General features: G+C 32.2%; 1 protein-coding gene across 1 annotated transcript in view; it reads left to right on the top strand.

The window, feature by feature from the left end:
* Positions 1–26,823, top strand: part of MS3_00005763 (uncharacterized protein) — a 41,731-nt gene extending 14,908 nt beyond the window's left edge. Inside the window, exons 2-3 of the mRNA XM_051213848.1 lie at positions 20,874–22,239; positions 23,571–26,823. Coding sequence (XP_051073501.1) covers positions 20,874–22,239; positions 23,571–25,913 — 3,709 coding nt within the window. The 3' untranslated portion in view covers positions 25,914–26,823. The remainder of the gene's footprint in view (positions 1–20,873; positions 22,240–23,570) is intronic.
* The last annotated feature ends 46 nt before the right edge of the window (positions 26,824–26,869 follow it).

Raw genomic sequence — 26,869 nt, 5'->3', positions numbered from 1 at the left:
CCAAGGAACTCGTGAACATAATGTAAAATTGAATAATCGATAAGTGAATGAAATCTAACTATGTCTAATGATTTTTTGTATGATGCAAAATTTTAATTAGTTTTAAAAATACAAACAGTTGGTTCGTAAACTTCTTTGTTGCTGGAAAATTGGGGTAATATATTATTTATGTCTACTTCTAACGAAACAGATTTAAGAGATCAAACGAGTAGGGGGGGTTATTAACATTTTAAGTAGTATTAATTTAAAAGATCAATGATCTATTCCATCTTATGATTTTTCTTGTTTAAATTTATTAGTCAATACATTTTGGGATCGTTTTTAGGACCAATGATCATGAGAGAAATATATGTTACTATTATTCGTTAAACTACTACTTCTACATACTCCATAAATAAACGTCTCAAAAGCGTAAAGTAAACATTTTGACAAGAGAAAAAAGAAATAGAAATAACACGTTAGTTATAAACCAAGTCTTACTTTCTTCACTAATGATAATTTAAAAAAATCGTGATTATTTAGCGAATTCACTTATGTGTAAGATAAGAAGAAATGATTAACAAGGCTGTCTAACTTTACAGTATATTTGGACGAGTAGATTTTCTCATAACATTGCATAATACAATGTATCAAGCAGTATATATGAAACACTTAGAAGTGGTAATAGTAGTAGTAGTAGTAGTAATACATAGGAAATATTAACACTATTTACCGTTAACATAATCTTAGAAAACACAAAGTAAGATCATAGAAAATAATTGTCAGTATAGAGATAAGTGGAGATTGTTGAATTTCATAATTAAAATTAGCGACTGACCTTATTTAGACAAACATTTAATTAAATAAAGTTCAACATGAAAAACATCAGATGTCGACTCAATCATCACAAGATTAAGAAGTTATCGCGAAACCTAAAGTTCTTGATTTTGATCCCAAGCCTGATTGTTTATCCCATCTTCTGAGAAGTGAAGCACTATGACAAAACAGCTGCCCACTACATTCTGGTCTTTGAAAGTAATATAAGTAAAGTCAGTCCTCCATGTAAATCAAAGCAACGCCGAATTATTACGATGAAATACTCAAGTTGTGAGAAACTCACGAAGTATTTCAATGTAACAGATTTCAATTTGAAACATTTATTAACCAATTCAACTAATGGTAAAATATGTCTCACTATATCCAAACATAAATTCAAACAAATTAAACATTCTACAGCACTCCTCGCTAATTCAATCTAAATTCACATGTTGTAACAATATTCGTACACAAGTACCAATCGAGTCCGATTTATACTTCTTAACACAGAAATCGTACACATTCGATGTGAAAACATCATGACACCATTCGAACATCACATGAAACAAACTGTTTGCTATAGTATTAACTTCAACACAATGTGGTTTACATCAACTCGTTGAATGATGAATTCTACAGTTTACCTCATTTGATGTCAATCACTCAGACATCAGTCAACGTTGACTCGACAACAAACAACACATTCTGACAATTCACATTGTGAACATATTCACTGATGATGACGATGATGTTGTTGTGGTTGTGGTGAGTTGATTAATTGTTACTAGTGCAAGAATCGGAATGAAGTGGATGTAAGTGTGAAGCTTATCTTGTTTTACATGATAATGATATTAATACTGAAATTAAGAATTTACATCGTAAACATTGTTATAAATAATGTTAACAGTGAACAAACTGTTTACTAGATTGTATTTTGTTTTCGTTTGATTTTATTTATTCGACTTTCGTTTGAACTTTGAAGTATGCAACAGAGATTAACATATAAATATGCATATGTATATCTGTATAGAATTGGTGTAAATTAGAATGGTGAATTTTTTCGTTTGTTGGATGGAGTGTGTTGAATCAGTGGATGAATAAATAATCAAATAATGATTTTGGTGTTGTACTGTTTCCGATTATGTTGGGTGTGATTGAATTTGATTTATTTGTTTATTTGATATGAATGAATAGGAAGATATTTGTGAAAGCAAATGTGTGTTGAATGTGAATGTGAAATGTGAATTGTGTATTGAGATGAAGTGTGTAGTGAATGTTGTATTAGATGAGGTATTGATTTTTGAATGGGAAGATGAAGGAGATGTGATGATGTTGTGAATGAATATTGTGTGTTGTTGTTGACCCTGTTTGTAATTAGGAGAATCTGCAATATACTCTAAATACCCATCCACCTTTTGTGTATACACATACTCTTTAGCGATTCTCAATAACAGTGTTATGTGTTGCTCGCATTTTTGGTAAAAATGTGGAATGAAATGAAAGTTTCTATTGAAACGTTTTCTCTCTTATTCCTAGTGAATATGGTGGTGTTCGAATGACTGTCCTTCCAATGTTTTCCACACGGTAGACGGAGACATCTTGTGGTACCTGAGCAAGAAAATAATTAAATAGTGTTTTTTTCGACCTGTGACTGTATCTGCAGAGCTTTAGGGATAAGAGTTTGAGACTAGTCACGCGTGAAATATACACAGACAGATCCTGTTAGGTTTGATCCATAATCACACGGCTTTACTTTCCCTCACGGTAGTACATGAGAGAATGAAGTCTTCCATTATTAAAACCGACAAGTTCTTATCTCATACTTCCTGTGTGTAAGATACGATCACACCAGATGTGCGATGTCTGAAGGAAACATGTTAGTACTCTCACAACCTAATACATTCAGCAACCGCTGTTGTCTTCAATTCTAAACCTATTTAACCAACGTGCTAGGTATGGTTGGACCTAAATTAAAAATTATTCCAGACAATATATCTCACTGCACTAGATCATTAGGATAAACGAGTCTGTCCAACATTTCAAGGCAATTGCGATTGTCAGATAACCAAACAAAAATTTTGAATTATTAGACTGTTTTAAAGTTTTTATTAAATTTTCTACCCCATGAATTTTTCATTTTTTCCGTATTCGTGTTATGTTTGTTAAACATTTTTATTACTACTTCTACTACTCCAACATTATTTTTGATAACTTTATTCTGTGTTAAAATCATGCAGAAACTTGAATTTATGTACATATATGACAGCTCTTACAGATGGTTGTTATTGAGAAGATAAGTTTTGATAATCTGTTAAGTTAATGTACGGATAGATCAGTAAATGAACACAATGGAGAAAGCGGTGACATATCAACATCAGTGAACAGTGAATGATGATGGACGTGTATGTGTTTTACATAGATGTATAATAGAATAGTGGTTCAACAAGTAATTTTAGTTACTTGTTTTTATATTGAAATCGCCTCTTGTTTATTATAGAATATTGAATATTTCTTCAAACAATTAGATATTACGAAGTTCGACAGGACTACTATTGTTTGTGGGCATATACTGAATGTAGTAGACCTAGAAAAGAATAAAAGTATATATATTGATTATTAGTGGCAGGTGTTTATTCAATGTTCCACTTCATTGCAGATCTCATACAAACTGTAAGTATTACAGTGACCCGAATTGTTATTGTCAAATATTGTTCTATTGAATGAACTCAATGCAAAAATAGTTTGTGTAGATGATGTTATCTAGAATGACAATAAATAATTCACTAATGAATCGTTCATTCTAGAGAACTCAACATTATAAAAGTATTTGTTCATTGTGTACATGAATGTCGATTTGTTCATGTGTCTGTGTGCATTTCGAATGAAATAGTGAATGATGGGCACATTTCAATTTGTTTATAATAGCTAAACTACAAAAAACACAAAATCATTATGAATGTGAAGACTAAATAGCAGCAAAAATTGCTAATCACCCACTATAAATATTACATTTATGGTTTAAATCTATTGTTGACACACAATGTGTTGGAATAGTATTTATTCAAGATAGCTTTCTTAATTTTTCCCCTTATAGTACATAACTATGTCAATTTATCTTTTGGGAATACAACTATTTTGTAACATCTTACTAACTGTACACATACAGACAATAATCATTAGGAAATATTTCAATAAATAATACCTACATCTTTAAATGTTTGTAATGTCCGTACATTATTGATCAGACAGAGATTTGACAATAACTACGTACATTTTATCCCTAGACAAAATGAATGATTACAAGACATGTTGTTCAAATAAAAAGAAAGAAAAAAAATGTCAAATCTACTTAACGAGTACAAAAAGATAAATTGACTATCATCAATAAAGTCATATGCTTTTTATAAAAAAACAAAAAAAGAAGATTAAATCATAATTGTCAAGACTAAACTTTCTTTGTTTTATTAAGTTGTAATATTTCATGCATATCTAGGTTGTTTTTTTCTTTCCTACATTAAGTTTTATTGTGTGTTGACTTAATCAGTCATGTAAATTTAACAACTTGGCGCATAGTTAACAATTCCTAGATACAACTTTGTTCAAAATTCATTATATTGTTGTCATGGTATGAATTATTAAATATAACATCCTTATATACTGTATTGTGGTCGAATAAACTTTTCACTTAGGATAACACCATTCTACATGTAGAGACGTTTGTAAATTTTCTTGTTTTTTTTATTATTTAAGTTTATGTTTAAATAATTTTGTTGTTGAAAGATGTTTTTCTATCTTCCCCATTATCTTTGTGTTTCTATCACTGATTATAGTGTTTAACTATGTGGGGTGAATCGGATAGATACTCTGGATCTATACATTATTATTTAATTCATTATAGATTTATATTCGTCTCATATTTTTTTATAGAATAAAACTGTAATCACCCTATCCAACTATATTAAAATTTATTAAATATACTGGCTTTTAACAATGCTATTAAAATCTAATAATAGTAGATTTGGATAGAATCAAAGGCTGAGTTGGATTAAAGTTAGTATATTGGAAAATTCTTTAAAATCACCTTTAGTAGATCTGAATGTAAAGTAAACTTATTTTAATCTTAACGAGATTACTTATTGTCATAGTTCTAATTTATATTCACAATAAATAAACACATAATAATTGAATCCATTTATTAACTGATTGTGAATATTGTTTTTACTATGATCATATTTAAATTAATAGCTGTAACAGAATACATAGGAACTTTCGTCCAAATTTGATCGATTAGTTTCACAGTATTTGGGCGCCGAGAGACATTAATGAAACAGAATACATTTAACAAAGGTTATGGGTTCGAATCTCGCGAGGCAGAATCGTAGATGCGCACTGCTGAGGAGTCCCATGATAGGACGACACGTCATACAGTGTTTCCAGGTTTTTCGTGATGCTATAGCTTCAGTTGACTCATGACTTCAACTACTGAAAGTACTATAATATCCACAAAACTCGTTTTGATACTGAACATAAATATATTGAATAAATCTTTAATACATTGTATTTTAACTTGGTTGAATTAATCATTATTTATTATGACTTAAAATAATTCTAAGGAATATAAATAAAAAGCAATACATTTGCAATATCCAAATGACCGCTGATAATAATTATTGAGCAAGTATCAATTAGTAAAGTTGAATCTAGAGATATGATTCGGATCAACATTAAATAGTCTTAATGGATTGATGCCATATCTTAGTTTGGCACACCTTAAATTTCTTCAAACTTACCCTTACACTATCCTACATTGCCTGTTCAAGTAGGAGATGGTTATATATACTAAATGCACCTCACAAACATCTCGGGAGATGGAGATCATTAACCTCAGTCAATCAGGATTGGACCAAAAACTATCGTTTGTAGGGAATTTATCCGACTTCCTCCGTAGGTGTATTGAATGTTATACTAACTAAGCGTTTGAAAGTAACTAGCGTTGTGTTGTTTGGTCTTTAGTACTGGTCGAATTTTGTTGATCAGATTCCTATGTGGACACTAGTTTTGTGACTAAATGTTAGGTATTTGAAGACGTTCTGGAAGAAATCTGTGACATTGAGTTCGTGCTAACTGACAGATGCAAAGATGTATTCCTTCCATCTTAAAGAAATTATTATTATATCCACAGGATTTATACTCATGTCTTGATCAGAGATGGTATAGCTGATACAACCTGGCTACCAGTGACCTCTTATAGGATTCTAATGTTAGTGCTTGTGTAATAACAGAGGGTAAGCAACATCGTTCTGTCAACTTCTAAGTACTGATCATAATCTATTTGTTAAAAGTTTTACTTGGGATCTGTGACTTATTGGTTAAAAGTGTGGTTTTTCAATTAGTGGGCAATGCATCGAATATTCGAGCTAGATCTCATTTAATATCCAATTTTGATACAACTAAGGTACCTCACAGCATATCTAAAATTCTCTTTAATCCTAATCTGCTTTCATTATGTGTTTAGTGTATTTACATGCAATTTATCTTTAGAATAAATAAATGCTCATCATGTAACACAACACATAGAATAGTTATATATTTCTGTGGACAATCTGGTTTGTAGAATATTCTCAGATTATTGATTAATATAGTAGAGTTATCATTTATAATTTCCCATTAATCTTATACTGACAGTTTAACAAATTCATTAAAAGTATGAATTTCCATTTTTAGCAGAAATGTTTGATACATTAATTCATTATCAAAACTTTATTGTCAATTTCTATTTCTTCATCATGATTTCTTGATTATGTGTAGTTTTCTTTTAAGAAAATAAATACCATTTTTTTCGTCCTTTGTAAAACTGTTGTCCCAAGATGTCTTAACCGATATTAATCCTTTTTTTATGACTGGTTTATACAGAGTCTTTTATCGGTAATCATTAAGCTCAGATTCTAGAAACCAGGTAATTTACATTTTGATTGAGATCATGAACCGATTGATGTTAGACCACTATTAAAAACCTGGAAGCACTGGACGGCCGTTACATCCTATTGTGGGACTTCTCAGCAGTACGCATCCACAACCCCTATACTGATAATTTACATTTTGATTAGATTTATTTCTCAAAATTACTATCGTTTTTGATAGGATAAAAGAATTCAATATTTAAACTTCAGATTTTGTTATATCCCATTTTATGAATCATATAAATGAATATTCAGTGTTTAATTAAAGAAAAAGATTTACTTCATTTAGATACCCACAATATCGATAATATGTTTCTGTTATGTAACCTTTTAGGGTTATGTATTCCGAGATGATAATTAACTATTTTTTGGATATACATATTTAGTTAATTTATGAACCCTATATATATAGGGTAAATCTCCTGAAAATTCCTTTCGATTAAAAGTATGACTACTAATTACAACATGTAAAACGATCTTCCCCCCCCCGCCCCTCCATTATTTTTAGAAAAAAAATCAATAAATGTGTATAAGAAAGTTAACATAACTAAATAATTATCAAATTATTCGATCAATATTGTGCATGCTGATGCATATTTCTTTGTTGAAAAGCACAGGTAAATGTATTTGTTCATTTTCATGAAAACCGAAAAACATTTACAAAAAAATGATCAGATAATAAAGAAATGATATACTGATTTATACATAATAGTTATTTAATTGTCAAGTTCATTGACAGTTTTGTTTAAATTGAAAGATTACTGCAATATATACACTCTGACAGATAATTTATTATTATTATGAATTAACAACATCTGAAGAATCCTTGAAAGATATATAGTATTTAAAAGATATCTTACTCTAGCTTGAAACTCGTTAACGATGTATATCCACTACTTACGCAGAATCAAACCATTAACTTATAAATTTATATAGGATAGGTTTTAGTTTTAAAATTTATGCGCACATCAATTTTTTCTGTTTACTTACTTACTTACTTACTTACTTACGCCTGTTACTCCCAATGGAGCATAGGCCGCTGACCAGCATTCTCCAACCCACTCTGTCCTGGGCCTTCTTTTCTAGTTCCATCCAATTCTTGTTCATTTTTCTCATGTCTATTTCCATTTCTCGGCGTAATGTGTTCTTTGGTCTTCCTCTTTTCCTTTGGCCTTCAGGATTCTATATGAGGGCTTGTCTTGTGACGCAGTTGGGTGCTTTCCTCAATGTGTGTCCTATCCACTTCCAGTGCTTCTTCCTGATTTCTTCCTCCGCTCAGATCTGGTTTGTTCTCTCCCACAGTACGTTGTTGCTAATAGTGTCCGGCCAACGGATCTGAAGTATTTTGTGTAGACAACTGTTAATAAACACCTGTATTTTCTGGATGATAGCTTTCGTAGTTCTCCAGGTTTCTGCCCCATACAGTAGAACTGTCTTGACATTTGTATTGAAAATCCTGACCTTGGTGTTGGTTGACAGTTGCTTTAAATTCCAGATGTTCCTCAGTTGTAAATATGCTGCTCTTACTTTGCCGATCCGCGCCTTCACATCTGCATCAGATCCACCCTGTTCATCAATGATGCTGCCCAAATATGCAAAGGTTTTTACATCTTCCAAATCTTCTCCGTCAATTGTGATTGGATTGGTGCATTGGGAGGTCCGTGGGTGCTGCTTCGATGTTGGGTGGTTTCAGTGGAGCTGGTCGATTCAAGAGTTCGTTGAAGTGTTCTACCCACCTGTTTTGTTGCTCTTCAACGTTGGTGATTACCTCGCCTTCCTTGCTTTTCACTGGTCGTTCTGGTTTGCGGCGATTTCCAGAGAGTTTCTTTGTCGTGTCATACAGTTGTCTCATGTTTCCTTCTCTCACAGCCTTTTCCGCCGTCGTTGCTAAATCTTCCACATATTTACGTTTGTCGGTTCTGATGCTTTGCTTCACTTGTTTGTTTACTTCTGTGTATTCAGCTTGTGCCTTGGCTTTTTCTGCTCTTGTTCGACTGGTATTGATTGCTGCCTTCTTGTTCCTCCTTTCTTGAATCTTATCCAGTGTATCAACAGTGATCCATTCCTTGTGATGGTGCTTCTTGTGACCCAGGATCTCATGACATGTTGAAGTGATTGCCTCTTTGATCCCCTTCCAGTTGCTCTCCACAGTAGTTCCTTCTCCATTGAGTAGATCATGAAAGGCCTGGAACGTATTGCTGAGGACTATCTTGAATTTGTTGAGTTTGTTAGTATCCTGAAGAAAGGCCGTATTGAACTTTTGTGATATTGCCTGCCCTGTTGTCCAGTGCTTCTTGAGTTTCAATTTCATCTTGGCGACCAGCAAATGATGACCTGATGCTATATCAGCTCCTCTCTTGGTGCTCACGTCCTCTATAGTCCTACTGAACGTTTTGTTGATGCAGATATGGTCGATTTGGTTTTGCGTGGTGTGATCCGGTGAGGTCCATGTGGTTTTGTGTATGCGTTTATGTGGGAATATGGTGCCGCCTATGACCAGCTTATTGAGGGTACATAGATTTGCAAATCTCTCACCATTTTCGTTTCTTTCTCCCAGTCCGTGTCGTCCCATGATGTCTTCATATCCAGTGTTGTCCGTTCCAACCTTGGCGTTGAAATCTCCCATCAGGATGGTCAGGTCCTTTGTTGGGCACTTCTCGACGATTGACTGCAGCCTATTGTAGAATTGATCTTTAGCGTCTTCATTGTAGTCGTTGGTAGGCGCATAGCATTGGATGATGTTCATTGAAATACCCTCTTTCTTTGTTTTGAACGAGGCTTTGATGATCCTTGGTCCATGAGATTCCCATCCTATAAGCGCATTTTGCGCTTGTTTGGACAGCATCAATGCAACTCCTTGTGTATGTGGTGCATTTTCATCTTCATGGCCGGAGTATAACAGGAGCTCTCCTGTAGTTAGTCGTTGTTGTCCAACTTGTGTCCAATGTGTTTCACTGATCCCAAGTACCTCTAGGTTGTATCTTCCCATTTCTGCAGCAATTTGGAAGGCTCTCCCGGTGTCCCACATTGTACGAACGTTCCATGTACCTAAATAAATGGTCGCTCTGGTTGTCAGAAGGGGCATCGGCCTCGTAACTTCCGAAGGGATTCGGCTTTCATCATGAGGCGTCATAATTCTTCTAAATGAAGATCTTCTGACTCCCAGGGCAGAGTTTAAAAGGTTTGAATAATTTTTTTCTGGTTAGCGTTGTTTTAGCGAGTTAGTTTTCTACGGGATGGGGACGCTAACCCCATGCCCAACCCTCCTCCTTTATCCGGGCTTGGGACCGGCAGTAGCCCCCGGAGGGACTCCAGGCTGAGTTAATTTTTTCTGTTTATTATAAACTAAATGTTCTCAGACAAAATATCATAATTGTCTTTGGTAAAATATGAAAAATGATATTGAAAAATTTGTTCATAAACATATTTATAAATTTAATAGTTGGGTTCATGAGTCAATTAAAGCTAGATCACCATGGAATATCTGGAAGCACTGGACGATCATTTTGTCCTAGTGTAGGACTCTTCAGAGGTGCCTACCTACGTTCCTGTCCCACCGGATTCCAACTCAGCACCTATCGGTCTCGCGCGTAAACGCTTAACCTCTAGTTCATTGAGCCGGCACTCAACGGTGTTAATGTCCAACTTCAACCAGTCCACGGAATTGCGCCACCGTCCACCATTGTCTTCAGTGAGTTACTATCTCATACCAGAACTGGTTGAACTCATCTATTGAATCTCCAAAAAACCCCTTTCTGATAATAATCATCATCTGCTCACTAGTGACTGGATTCAAGAGGTATATCTTGGAGTTCGAGTGAGAAGCAGTGACCAGTGGTGTTCAACCGGAAATGTTGTGAGATAGTAACTCACTGATGACAATGGTGGATGTGTCACTCAATTTCGTAGATTAGTTGAAGCTCTACATTGACAACACTTGATGCCGACTCAATGATGTAGTGGTTAAGCGTTTGTGCGCGAGACTGATATGTTCTGGGTACGAATCTCGCGAGGCGTGATCGTAGATGCACATCGCTGAGGAGTCCCATGTTATGACGAAACGGCCATCCAGTGTTTCCATGTTTTCCGTGATGATATAGCTTTAAGTGACACATGATCTCAACTATTGAATTTGCTACAATCTTCACAAAACTCCTTTCTGATATTTATAAATCCAAAGAATGTAACTAATTCTACAATTAGTATTTAAAATGTTTCTTGAATCAACAATACATCATAATGAGATTGTTATGCTAAGTAATCGATCACATTCTGATGAAGTAAAATATATCATGAGAATATAAAGGATGTATCAATAAAACGTTATGTAAACTAACATATAAAAGTGTTAAAGTGAAAAACTCATTTTACTTAATGCATGGGTTAATACTACTTGACATATCATTTATGTGAGATTGTTTCATTTGTATTAAAATGGAAATAAAACGTTAAACGTTCTACATGATCCTTAAACTCTTTTAGTCTGAAAATTATACATAAGATTTGAGTAGTATAAATTGTATAATTTATTATTTATCACTTAGATGAAAACATAATTTGATCAGTTTTGATTTACTCAGTAGATAATTCACTGATGAACCAGTTTTGTACTTTTACATTAGTTTATAATGTAAGTTAATAATCACAAATATTCCTATCATTATCATTGAATTTCAATTATCTATTAATCGTTTTGAATTTACAGTGATAATGGATTAGAGTAATTTAACTCTTGTCAATATGAAATCTTTAAAAATTCTAATTCAGTTAATCCATATCAGAAAGACTTCATAAACCACGAGTACAAGATCAACCCTATTAGAATAGATAACTTTTTTTATTCTTTGCAAATGAGATATACAAATTTCTAAGATATAGTGATTTGGTGAGAATTAGGCAACAAATTGTTTTCTGCTATTATAAATAATCATTTTATTTTCCCAAAATCCAAATCATTTAAACAAATTGAATTTCATACTCAAATGGTACGATAACAATACTTTGTGAATTGATCAATGTTGTCTTTATGTCAGTATTGATATTATGTGTGACCTGAAACACTATTTTAAAAAAATCATCACAATCCCTGATAATTTTTGAAATGATTAGCTGAAACTGTTACATACCATTAATTTTGCGTAAAAGTGATGGCACTGAAGATGCCACAGGTATTCGGAGTTTGACAACGTTTTAACCAGTAACACCAAATATGAATCGTACCCACCAAGTGAAATCAAAAGACAGGAGCGAGGAGGTTCGAAGATATATTTGATAGCCTATCAATATATCGAGGATCGTTTGGTCTAATCTGGCTAGCGATTGCAGGGGTTGTTGAGCACGACGTTCCCACTCGTGATCTGGTGCAGATGCATGACCGAGCGCCTTCAGCTGGGTGAGTCCATTAAAACTAATGTGGTCAGCATCCAATGTTGAAAACTTACAGAATTATTTATTTTGGGGATTTATTTACCACTACAGTACTAAGAATTTCATCAATATCTAAACAAGTTATAATATAGTAGGAGGTTCAATAAATTAATGGAAGCTTTTCCATCTTATACAACTTATTTCATTCATTCTTCTAAATATATTTTGAAAAAAATCCCATAACAGTCGATAATAATTTGTAATAATTTTGTAAATAACAAATCTTTTGCATAACAAATATGGAATAACACAATGAAAAGGGTCCTCATAAAAAACAAAATTGATATTAGTACTATAGTATATGCTACTTATGTTGACAGACATAAATAGTATGTAACACCGAGTAGAATATATGGCAACAGAATGTTAAGAAGAGTGAGTTGAAGAAGACAGAAGGGGAATTGGAAAGGAATTGAGAAGTGAAAGAATCATACAGAATGTGTAGGACGATTAACTAGAGATTTGCAAATGATATGTTTAATGGAGGAAGAACAAATTTTCTAGCAGAATAGCATGAATTCATTTTATTTCATTTGGTTCTCGTCATCTGCTTACAACACAATTATGAAATGGGTTCAAATTACTACCATGAAGGAGTTTAGTTGGAAGTTGTGTTGAAGACACATCAGCATAATATGATAAGTGTGTAAATTAATTTAATAGAATGAATATTGTAAATATATAATTTATGTAAGAAAATTCTACAACATTGTCTCTGACAAGAGTTCAAACGGGCAAAAACAAATGATTACATAATGAGCAAAACGTGATAGGAATAGAGTAAGTAAAGCTCAGTTAATAAAATAAGATTACTAATCTGGGAGAAAGTCTAAATAAAAAAACTCAGTGATGCAATAAATGCAAAAAGGAGTTTTAAAAAATGTTTTAGGAATACTTGTTACTAAGGCAAGGAAAGATTAATAACCACCTCCTTTTGAACACATAAATCAGGATTTTGACACCTAATAGTAACGGCTTCAGTAAACTTCACTTTGAAAGATTGCGAGGTGAATGATTTCATGCTATCCTGATGGAATCTTTATTCTTGTTCCTTTCAAAATGATAAAGGGAACTATGTGTATGAAGCATTAAATGTGTGGTTCTCATATTTTATCAAGATATTCTGTAATTTTGTATTAGACGATAACTTGGTTATCCCCGTCAGTGTTCACGTTCATTACAGATACTGAATTTGATATAGATTTGTAGGTGTTTTCACATCTATTTTCGCTTAACTAACCGTTAAAACTGGCTCTAACTCACTATTATATTGAAGGGATGTTTTTATCTTTGCTTTAGTTTATTTGATTTTTAGAAAATCATCAAATTTTAAGGCTATTTGTTCAGTGAAGGTATCCTTTTCAACAAGTTTATAACTAAAGCGGAATAGTCATATATATTTATTTCTCAAGTTTCGTAAATTTTCTTCTTCAACAACTATGTTCATTTAAAATTCTTTAGTCAAATTTACACAGCGACCAATCAAATTATAAAAAAAAAACATACAACTATGCATTGACTCATAGTTGCAACCTTTTATCCAGTTACTAGCATACATACAATTGTAAAACATTAAAACTGAACGTGCTGAAATAGACTATTTTACTGAATAAATTAATTCTTTTTATTTATTTTTCATCTATGTTTGTAAATTCAGACCAAAATATTACCCTTATATATAGTAATATTTATATGCATATACGAAATTATTAAACCAATCAAGGCAGTCTATGAGTCAATGATAACAATGGAATGGATTACATAAGTAAGTGAAAAGTACAAATTGGTAGTGTGATGACAGGTGTACTAGTTGTGATAATAATAATAATAATAATAATAATAATAATAATAATAATAATAATAATGCTCCTGTGGAGAAAGCTATATAGGGCGCACTACCAGACAACTAAACAAAGAGTTAATGAACACATTCCTTCGTGGTTAGGAAAAGGTGCTGTCGAAACAATAGTTCCATGCACACTTGTATGATCATTAAATGTTATGAAACTAAATACATTAGTGATTCATTGACAAACACTTCAAAACATTCAGGACAGTACCTCTATAAAGAAGAACTGTTTAGTTTGCAATATGCAGTTGACCATGATCATTAGATTCATCCTTCGATTCTAATTACAAGATAAGATTGAATTTGTCTGAAGGTATTCGAGTGCAGCACATGTATGGTGTAGACACTAGGTATTTATAGAAACAATTATTAAAGCTTCAATTTTCATGCCCTAATATTTCCTTGGTATTTTTATGTTTAATGTCTTAGTTCCAATTCCCTCTCATTTAAAACCACTCAAAATCTTATCCTCGTCATTCCATTTTATTTGTCATTACTTTCGTAACTAACATTCACAAAATTCAACCACTTATTACCATTAAATAACTTACAACCTTTTATCCAGTTCTTATTCTCTTTCTCAATGATTCACATTTCCCCATATGACGAATTATAACACTATTGTTAAATACATGGTTTTCCGTCTGATAATTATCAGTGGCAATATTTCTCATTTCTTACTGGGGCCGAAGTCATCCTTATTAGTCAGGTCTACAACTTCTTTTACAATAATTCAGCTATAAATGTGTAAAGATAATTGGGCGAAAAATGAACATAGTCTTCAGTCAACACGTTCCATTAAGAGTACTTGGAAAAACAATACCACTGTTGACTTGATTCATGAAAGTGGAATACCAACACTACCATACTAGTTTTATTCTAATCGAAAACTGTAAATGATTTATTGATGAAGTGCGATGTAAATTGAAATACTCAATCTATTGACTTTTTTAAACCTTTATCAGAATTCAATTGACCATTTTCTAAACAATGATGCTGATGCATTGAGCAAGATGACCAATTTAAGCCACAGAACTAAGAAGAATGAAATTTCCCAGTAAAATGAACGGAACACTTCCATTATTGTGCGTTATATATTACACCCATGAGTGATGATCTACGCAATGACCTGAATAGTTCTATGAATATTAACTGCTTAAAATATACTTCACCTAATTCCGTTTATAAAGTCTTGAATTATTTAATTGTATATTTACAATGAATTCGAAAAATGATTATTTGTGCCAGTTGGTTTGGACTATTGTCATAGCACTAAACAAATTCTTATGCTTTTTAGTTACATGGTTTTAAATAAAGCCACAAGAGTGAGAATTAGGTTATTTTAATCGGTAATCCATAAAAACGTGATATCAATCTTCATTGACTTTCATGGGATAAAATCATTATCATGAATCTACAGGTAATATCTATAGTGATTTATCTGTTTTATAGTTAATAAGATATAGGCAATCGGCATTGACAATATTGTATAAATGAATTTCTGGTTAATATTAGTATTTTCCTGATATTTTTCTTGGAAGATTCGCTATCATAATACTCACTTCATGGTACTCCTTTCCCTTACATAAATATTATTCACAGGGATGCTTCAAAAAGACTGATAAAAACAATAAAGTTGAACTCTGGTCACCAGGGGAATCTTTGACGAGGGTTTTGTCGTTTTTATGATTCTCCGATAGAATATACCTGCATACTAATGTTCATGAACAGACTGAGAACCGATGTAGTGCCTTTTGTTTCGAACGTGTTATCTCGAAGAGACTTGATGTGAACAGCAACACCTAGACGAACTAAATCCAATTATCATTTTTATCATTATATAAATTTTGATGGTTACGTGATACATTTCGGGATGGATATGTTTATATTTCATGTATAGTTATTTGGTAAAATAATGGCAGTTCAGTGAGAAAACCGGTTTTTCTATGATTACTATCTATTTTTATATTTAGTGGTTTATAAAAAATGAATGAAATGTTGAGTATTCAGCTCAGTTATCAAACGTTGTTGGGTATCAACTATAGTGCCATACAATTAGTTCCCTTGACAGACTATAAATTCAACTTATATGAATAGGTAAATTGACTACAATCATCGCTAACTACTAAATTAAGTAACTATACATTTTTCAGTCTGAACGTTATTTGAACTCAGTATTTAAGGAGATAACGCAATGGTGATTATAACGAACTATACTGGGTTAGAGTTTCGGAGTATTAACCAACTCTAGGATCTAGGCAAATCTAGCTGAGTCCAAAATAGAACAAAAATCATATCCTGGTTTCCACTGCCAGATACATCGTATCTATTCTATGAATAACTGTATGTAATTTACACACGAAGTCATATTTAAAAAACATTTTATCTATATAAATCAGTGGATAAGATCTAGAGCACGTGAAAATAAATGAATTCGCTTCATTCTACTATGTTTATGCTTCTGTTTTACGGTATGTAGAATATAAGTTATGTAATAGTCCTCAAGGTAAATAAATTCAGCCAAGTGAAATTAATTTATTGAAGATATGTCGAACATGACGATTCACTTGATGAATATAATGATAATGAATAGCCAGTAAGTGGAAATAACAACTTTTAAAGCTAGAAAGTCATTAGACTATGGTAAAATAAGAAAATAAACATCGCTTTCCTATACAGAGATCACGAATTAATCAATGAGCTCCTAAACCCTAATCCAAGCATAAATTTCCGATTCAACTTCCTGTGAGTCAGTTTTTGACATTTTAGAACATCCTGAATGACAATTCAGGTGATACAACATAATCACGTTTTCATGAATGCAAACATTGTCTGACATTCAGTCACTTTCAGATAGCCGTAGATGATAGTGACTGAATTTACATTTGAAATGCGAAAACATTTTGTTACCACTATAAAATGACTTACAATAACGAGTAAACGACAAACATTTAGGTGGTTCAAAGTGGGAATTTGGATAAGACGAAAATTGTCGCTATTCGAAGAACATTTATTTTAAGAGAAAAAAATAGTTGAAAAAATATCATTCTCTTTCCCAATACACTGACATTTTTTATTGAATCTCAAACATCAAAGGAATCAAATATGCCTACTAATGTTACCAAGAGTAATGATATATTTGAAAATTTCCAATCAATAGTAAGTCGATTTTCCGATGTTTTGCACCCTAGTGTATGTTGTTTCTTTACAGAATAACTAACCAAATTAAATTAACATGAGTTTAAATAGTACCAAAGAAACAAAAGAGAATACTTTTAGTCCAGTCAAAATCGATTAAGGTCTAATCATGTTATTGTTATTACATCATTTCGGTCTGGGTGACTTCTTGTGATGCCCACTTTTGTATGTATGTGTGAATATTTGTTGGCATGAGAAATATCAAAGTTTTAATGTGACCTGAAAGTTGAGGGTATATAAACGAGAGCAAAGCTTGTGGGTTTGACTCCTGGAAGCGAAGTCGTAGATGTTCATTTCTGAGGAGTCCCATACTAGGAATAAGTGGTTATTTAAAGCCTCAAAATTTTCAGTTGTCGTCTAAATGAGATCGGTTTGTGATCACAGTTAAATTTAATAATCCCCATAACCTCATATAGAGTTTTAAATATTTGGATGTTAGCAGTGAAACATGTGAACAAAATTAAATACGTGGATATTTGGATAAATGATTCATGTTCAATTAATAGTTAGGGCTTCTTTTGTATTGGTAAAGTTAAGGTTTAACAATATGTTAAACGTTTTAGCAAATCATCCTACTTTATAGTTGCTGAAGTTTTTTCGAAGTATTTTAATGTTTTGAATATTGATCCGATGGTTATTAAAAAAATATCATGTACTACTATTTCTGATTTGATCTATAGATTTTTGAATTCTACAGGATTATTCGCAAGTTTTCTTATCGGTTTCTACATTCCTTGGCACAGTTTGAGATTTCATAAAAAGACTTACCAATGTAGAAAGCTTCATAATCTACACATTGTAATCTGTAGACACATTTCTTTGTTGAGTGTTTGTTGTTTTATGGAATGCTTTCAGATTTAGGGATTCGTTACAGTTCTTCTCTTGTGCCTTGATTGTACGGTAGAACTACAGTACCAACTTAGGCGATCTCCTTTATTATTCAACAAAGGAATATTTCGTTTTATTATTTTTTAAAAATAATATTAATGATATAGAAGCTAATTATATTTTTATGTTTCTCTTTGTTTCGCTTAATCTGATGTAATGATCATTAATGCTCAACTGGATAAACTTAGAGTCGGAGAAATTTTCGCACTAAATGGATATAACGAGTTGTAATCTATGTACCGATTTGAATATGTTAGCTTGCTGTATTTGGTGGAATGTAAATTTCCATTTGAGTTCCTTTTGGCTAAAGGGATTAAAGATGGTATTCCACTAAGTTTATCTTCATTTTCGAAAATGACTTTGATGTTTGATGCGGTATTTATCAGTTCATAAAAGTTTCTTAAGAAAGTCTTTTTACTAATGACGAATATGTTATCCACACATCTGAGCCAAACTAGTGGTGTGATGGCACTGGCAAAACCATTTTCTATGTGGGACATGAATAAATTAGTGACACTAAGGAACACAGGGAATCACATAGCCACCCCGTTAGCTTATTTGTATGACGTCCTTTTAAACGTAAATAAAGTTGGGTACTGGCATACTTTCAGAGAATTCTTCATTACAATAATGTTGAATGAACATCCGCTGGATAAAACAGTATCATTCTCTAACAAAACATCAATAAAATCTAGTCATCTATCAATTGAAATGCTAATATGTAAAGATACGACATAATAGCCTACCAATATTTCATTTTTTCGTACTTAACCCAAAATTTTCGGTTTGGATTCATAAGAATCATTAATCAATTTAATGGTTGACATCATGAGTCAATTGAAGCTAGACCACCTTTGAAAACCTAGGAGCACTGGACAACCGTTCCTCGTTATTGTGTGGTTTTTCCTGGAGTTCTAGTGAGAAGCAGTGACTAGTGGAGTTCAACCGGGTCTGTTGCAAGATTGTAACTCACTGATGACAATAGTGGATGTGTCGCTCAATTTCGTAGATTAGTTGAAGCTAGATATTAACGGCATTGGATGCCAACATAGTGATCTAGTGGTTAAGCGTTCTTGCGCCAGACTGATATGTTCTGGGTTTGAATCCCGCGAGGCGGGATCGTGAATGCACACTGCTGAGGAGTCTCACAATAGAACAAGACGGCCGTCCAGTGCTTTCATGTTTTCCATGGTGGTCTAGCTTCAAGTGACTCATTATCTCAACCACTGAAATTACTATAACATTCACAAAAACCCTCCCGATATGAATCATTGATTGCATTGAGTATGCCGCTTTGGTATTTTGATTAACCATATGCTGGCGTGTTTGTAAAGTATGTTAGAATATCAGGTTTATGATTTTTTGATAATACATAAACCTCTATTCATGTAATGGATCTATGATGCCCATCAACCCTCTGCCAGTTACGTGGTATGGATTGCTACGTGTTTCCATTATGTTACGAAATAGATCATTTCTATCCACTATTGACAGGCCTGCCTAATAGTAAGATAGAATAACCCAGTGTCCCTAGATGTTCGAATAGGTTGCTGCTAATAACTGAATAACAATTCATCCGCAACAGGGTTGTCGTCAGCATTTATTTGGTTTGATAAAACATATTCTTTTAGTGGCTACTTTAGAGAAACAATCCGTATCTACGATAATATGTCACTATAATCCTTATTATCCATGAGAAAACTCTAGACAAATTTTTATTTGCATCAGAAGGGGTTTTGTGGAGACTGTAGTAATTTCAATAGTTGAGATCATGAGTTAGTTGAATCTAGATCGCTATGGAAAACATGGAAGCACTGAATGGTCCTTTCGTGATAGCATGGGACTCCTCAACAATGTGCATCTACGATCCCGGTTCGCGAGATCCGTACCCAGAACCTACCAGTCTCGCGCAAGAACGCTTAACCACTAGATCATTGAGTCGGCATCTAACGGTGTTAATGTCTAACTTCAACTTATCTACGAAATTGAGCGACACATCCACTATTGTCATCAGTGAGTTACAATCTTGCAACAGACCCGGTTAAACTCCACTAGTCACTACTTCTTACTCGAACTCCAGGAAATACCCCTTGAAACCAGTCACTAGTGAGCATATGTTTATTAGTATCAGAAGGGGTTTTGTGGAGATTATAGTAGTAGTGGTCTAGCTTCAAATGACTCATGATCTCAACTACTGAAATTTTTATTTCTTGTAAAACAACTTAATTGAGATTTACATTCCTTCGTTAAAAATTCTTTAGTAGTAATATTCTTGTATAAATAATAACAAGTGATTTATGATGTTTAAAATTTTTTACAGTACTTTGATTGATAAAACTTTTAAATAGGGTTTTTCTTGTGATTAACTTGTTAAAGTTTAGCAGAGGTCCTGGAAATAAATACTCCACATAAAAGGTTGATAATGAAACACCAGAATTATTGAACATATATTTACTGAGTGTTTTGGAAAACGAGATTTTTGATTCTGTCTCTGTTAGGTTCCCCTAAGCTTCAAAGATATATTTCCTAATCACTCCTTCACAATGATATCGGTATATTCATAGAATCGTCTGTATTTGTTCTCTGATAAATCCTACGGTACATATACTCTTAGTGAGATAGTAAATTCAGTTTCCAATAACTTCGATTTCGCCTAGTTGGTGTTATTTATTGCAAGACTATTAAAAATATTAATGTTAGCACAACAAGGGTAACCAATAATGTTGTTTTCTGTTATTGTTGTTCACTGTTTAAAGGTATTTAGTTGAACATGGAACAGCATCATTACAAGAAGCTGATGAAAATGGACGTCTACCTATTCATGTAGCAGCAGTATTTGGTCAACCAGTTATTTTATCTTATCTCATACGTGTTTTATCTACTCGTCTTCATCCACTTAACATTCCAGCTCAATTTTTATCTGCATTGAATGAAGATAATGAATGTTCTCTGGAAGAGGAAGAAGCTGAAGACAATGTAAATATGAAACAAAATGAGAACGCATTTCATTGTAAACTACCTGAGGCTGCAAACAATTCTTCAGACAGTTTTAAAACAAGTATCATGAAAACGATTGCAGCTGCAAATTATCTCGATATGAATCACTGGACTCCGTTACACCATGCAAGCTGTGAAGATGCTGTGAATTATTATTATGATTGTATAAAAATTCTATTAGATAATGGAGCTGATCCAATGTTGCCTACTTCACAAGGAAAAACCGCATTAGATTTAGCATATGCTGCTGGTAGATCACAGTTGTTAGTTGATGTATTACCAAAGAAACAATTAATTGCTTTACTGATGTTAATCGATGATATCGTTCCACTGAAAGTGAGAAAACGACTATCCGAAGAGGAAAAACTAAAAGAACGTACTGGATTAGGTGGTATGACAGCTAGTGAACCATACTCTGTAATGAGTACCAAAAGAGAACCTAGCCCAGGTTTAAGTGCTGATATGCATAAAAGATCTCGTAAAGGTTATTCATTTATTCGTCGTTTAGCTGATAAAATGGATACAACCGATGCTAGCAAAGGTCAGTTGGGAAATTTCACAAAAACTGTTAAGGTCGATAGTACAAATATAATGAGCATATGGCGTAAGATTTTATTAAATGATAATGTAGAATTATTAGAAACACTAAGAGATTCTCTAGCCTGGAGACAAAGCAAATCAAATACTTCTACACTCCCTACAGATTTTAGCAAAATAAGTGATAGTATAACGATGCCTACAGATCACATTTCATTAGATGATTTTGAAACTGCGCAACAAATTAGCCTAAAACAAATGTCTGAACTATTTTCTGATTGTTACGAAAATGGTACTGGTGTTTTTACACACGTTCAAGGTGCATTTCAAGAAAACTTAAAAGCTCATGATTTTCGAACTGTTCTACAATCAATGAGCGGTTTACTTACTTTCAAATCATTAAGTACCAATAAAATTGTGATTCTTCGTCCAATGCATAGATCATTGTTATTCTTAGCAATTATTTGTGGACGATTTCGTGTCGTTGAACAATTAATTCGAATGAGACAATTTGATGTTTTACCAGCAGCTGTTTTGGTGACACTTATTCTTCGTCGACTTCACAAAGAACCTACTTTTCCTCAACAAGTAAGTTATGTATATAATTTTAAAACAAATAAATAATTTTTAACACTTTTGTTATTTAGAAAATGGTCGATAAACAGATTAGCCATGAATTCTTAATACTTATTAGAAACTAATGTGGTTTTAGATGCTTCGTAAAGATTACTCCTAATCTTTTAACATAGAAGACAGTTCATCATGATTTTTCGTCACGTAAAGTGATAATTATTCTATGCTAATGATCAATTATATTTAAGAGGATCTTCACAGCATCACATTACTAGCTATTCACTGATTTATCAAACACATTTACTTTTATTTTATCGAGTTACATAAAATGATTTATATAAAGGCACCATATTTAAGTGGAATTCTACAAATGGATTTCATACAAATTTATCATATATATATATATATATATATATATATATATATATATATATATATATATATATATATATATATATATATATATATATATAGCTCAAAATATAAACGCGACATTTCTTCAGAAGTATTTGCAAGCCAACTGAAACGATACTTAAGATTATCTTTTCTTGTTATAACTTTATCAATAAAGTTAAGATGTTTTTAAATATAAATAAATCATATGTTTGTGTACTATCCCAATGAGTAGAAAAATTAGATTTTCTGACGTTTCGTGACTAAGTGTAAGGCGCTTCTTCTGAGAATAAATAAATAACCAAATCAAAATTAATCCAATTTAAAATGTTAAGATGTTTTTAATTCATCAGATATAAATTAATGCATAATAGTTGTAAAACTCAATAAATACCGGCTCAGTGGTCTAGTGGTTAGACTCTCACGCGCAAGACTGACAGGTCCTGGGTTCGAATCTCAAGAGGCGGGATCGTGGATGCGCACTGCTGAGTAGTCCTACAATTGGACGAAACGGTCATTCAGTGTTTCAAGGTCCATGGTGGTCGAGCTTCAATTGACTCATGATCTCAACCATTGAAATTACTACAATTTCCACAAAACCTCTTCTGCTACAAATTCAATCCTTTCTATGATATTATCATTTTAAGTACATAAATAGATATTTTTAGTAGATGCAACACTTATTTACCAACTGAACAATGAAAACATTTTTAGATTATACTTCACAGGATATAGTAAGTAGTTAAATGCCATTTCCAGTTAAAGCAAATTAGATCTGAGAAACATGTTTTAATCACAATTATTCTTAACAGATATTGAAAAACACAAAGAACTGATTGAATGTCATTCGACTTAAATATAATAAAATGAGTTTTCATTAATCCTGTATATCTTTTTTTAAGATGACTCATGAAATCTTAAGAAAATCTATTTTTATTTGAATTAATTTTTAGATGTTAGGTGAACTGATCACTTTTGCTGACCGATTAGAAGCTATCGCTGTTGATGTACTCAATCTAGTTTTTCTTAAAGACAACACTCCAGAAAAAATGATATGTCGTTCAATGTTGAATGCACCTTTGCGTACATTCGGAGGAATTTCATTAATAGATTTATGCGCCAAAGCTAAATGTACTAATGTATTAAGCTTATCTTGCTGTCAAAGACTTCTGGATGAACGATGGCACGGGGTTTTGATTTGTTTGCCTATATGGATGAGATGGACATGCAAATTTTTCCCTGTGGCTGGGCTCTTTTATTTTGAATACAGAACGAAAAAAGAACTTAAACGTGCAGAGTTAATAAGAAATATAACAGCCAATGCAGCATTAGGGGGTAAAGTGACTCCAAACTTACTCAGTGATTCAGCAGGTCGTACAGAATCAAAATCTACTGGGAATATTATAGCTAAAGTTTTCCCTGCCACACCTCAATTACCTAACAATCCATTAACCATAAAGCGCACAAAGCCACTGAAAGTTCAGAACACCATCTCTGTCCATTCATCTCAAGGCCCTAAACCACATGTAAGTATTTACGAACGTATGTCAAATCAATTTGGATGGACCTCTTCACCAAGATTCCACTTTGTTACAGGAGTTTATTTGTCACCTTCAATGAAATTCTGCCTGCACTCTTTATTTCATTTATTATTCTTGATGTTGTTTTCAGTTGTATGTGTATATAATCTACATTTTTCCTGTAGTCGAATGGAAGTAGTTTCTTTATCTTATGTATTGGGTTATGCATTTGAAGAGTTAAGACAGCTGATACTTGAAGCATCTCGAGATGGATTCAGTGATTATTTTAGAGATGGTTGGAATTGGATCGATGTGTTTGCAATTACTTTGACATTTATTGGATTTTGTACAAGAATGAATGTGGTAAATAAACATGGATCAGAATTCGAAGAAGCTCATGATGTTATACTTTATACAACTCGAAATCTTTATATGCTTGGTCTAAATCTTTTTTACATGAGAACTCTACATATTACTTCAATTTCACCAATTATTGGTCCACGACTTAAAATGATGGCTGATATGTTACGTAAAGATTTGATACCATTATTAATAGTATTTGCAATTTTCATAGTCTCTTATGGAGTTTGGTTTCAAGGATTAATATATCCAAATAGTTTTTATGAAACACATGGTCAACGTCAAAATAAGCATTTAATGAACAGCACTGAATTATCACGTCAACGTGATATGCAGAGACTTGGAGTGCTTATGTCATTTAGTGAATTATTTCGTCGCGCCTTCTATAGTATATTTGAAGTGAGTATTGTTTTAGAAGAAGAGACATGTGAAGATAATAAATATTGTGGCAGTGAATTAGGATTTAATACAGTTATATTTTTTGTTCTGGTGCTATACGTTGGAATTGTTAATATTATCTTAATCAATCTACTTATTGCGTTGTTCAGTAATACAGTATCAAGAATTGATCAAAAGTCAACAGCACATTGGTTAGCTGGACGTTATAAAATGGTTAAAGAATATAGTGAACGAACATTATTACCACCACCATTCAATACATTATGCATAATTTATGAATTATTTCGTTGTTTCTATATTGGTACTAGTCAATGCTTTTGTAAGGATATAAAATTTCCATTTGGAAGAAATAAAAAATTGTTTAAAACTGAGTCAAATGATGACTTGGAGGAGCAAGAAAATGAATCACCTGATGAAGAGAATAGTAATTTGAAAAAACATTTAACTAGAGAAAACCAACTAATTAAAATTAAAGAAGAGAATAATAGACGAATTAAATTATTAATGGGTGAATCAGATGATCGTGGTAAATTATATAAACAAGAAATTGACGCCGTATTAAAATTCATTTTAATACAAAGTTTTGCATTACAAAATAGTAGGCACACATTGGGCACAGGAGTTAGTTTTAGAGGACCATATACCAGTCAAAATACAAGCAGTTCTGATGGAACAACTAATAATGAAAGTATACAATTACGTAATAATCAAATAGATAGTCGATTAGAACGTATTGAAGCTATATTAGAAAAAGTTGTTGATCGTGTAAATCAAATTAAAATAACTGATACATTATCCACTCAAGAAACACCAACTATACGTTCACCTGTTCCTATACGTATGCCATCTGTAAAATTGACTCATGCACCTACTGATGTACAGTTTACAGCTACAAAAATTCCAACATCAAAAGAATTATTTCAACAACTTAGTGATGAATTTCGAAATGAAACTGAAACAAATACACAATCTCTTAGCAGTAAACCACCATCTATCAAAATACAAAAATCATTATAAGACACTGTAGTTTATTTTTTGAAAAAAAACTCTTAATAACCTATGCAATTAAATAAGCACAATAAAAACTGGGTTTCTTTCTCACTATATACAGAATACAGGCAAATCTAAAAAATCAATAATATTTATACTTTAGAGAATTATTTTCTAGTACAGTTACTATTTGTTCTTTAAGAAGAAATATTGGGAACAATTTAACAAAATGAAAGTAATATGAAATGTAATGTCATAAACAATTGAAATAAACATTAGAATTTCGATAATGCAATAAGAAGACAAAGTTTATTAGAATGATGTGATATATTTGCTCAATACATTTCGAACAATCTAATCATACATAATACACTTGTTAAGAACATTTGTTATATGAAAATTAAAAGATCAACTAGACAGGTTAAGGGTAAGCCGTAACAAAGAAAAAAATAATCATAAAGTACACAAAAACAAATGTGATTATCACTTTAATATTTTTTCCTTTGTTATGACTTACCCTTAACCTATCTAGTTGACCTCTTAATTTTCATATAACAAATGTTCTTAACAAGTGTATTATGTGTGATCAGATTGTTCGAAATGTATTGAGCAAATATATCACATCATTCTGATAAACCTTGTCTTCTTATTGCATTATCGAAATTTATCAATGGGACTAATTGTTTTAAACATTAGAATGTTGTTTTTTTTTCTAAAAAAAAAGAAAAGAAGAAATATTATCTAGTTATTCATCCATGATTTTTCTTTCTTTCTTTCTTTTTTTCTTTCATTTATTCTTTTATTAATAAAGAATCAATAATTCCATTAAATTATTCATTTAAATAACATGTCTATGTAATAGAGATGTATATGAAAACAGATGAACTAAATACAATATAATTTTAATAGATTAATTAATCAGGGATAGATATTAAATATTCATTAAATATTACATCATTTTGATCAAAATGTATATCATTCAT

Source organism: Schistosoma haematobium, chromosome 1 (genome assembly GCF_000699445.3).
Source record: "Schistosoma haematobium chromosome 1, whole genome shotgun sequence".
Taxonomy (NCBI): domain Eukaryota; kingdom Metazoa; phylum Platyhelminthes; class Trematoda; order Strigeidida; family Schistosomatidae; genus Schistosoma; species Schistosoma haematobium.
This window is presented reverse-complemented; position numbering and strand designations above follow the sequence as displayed.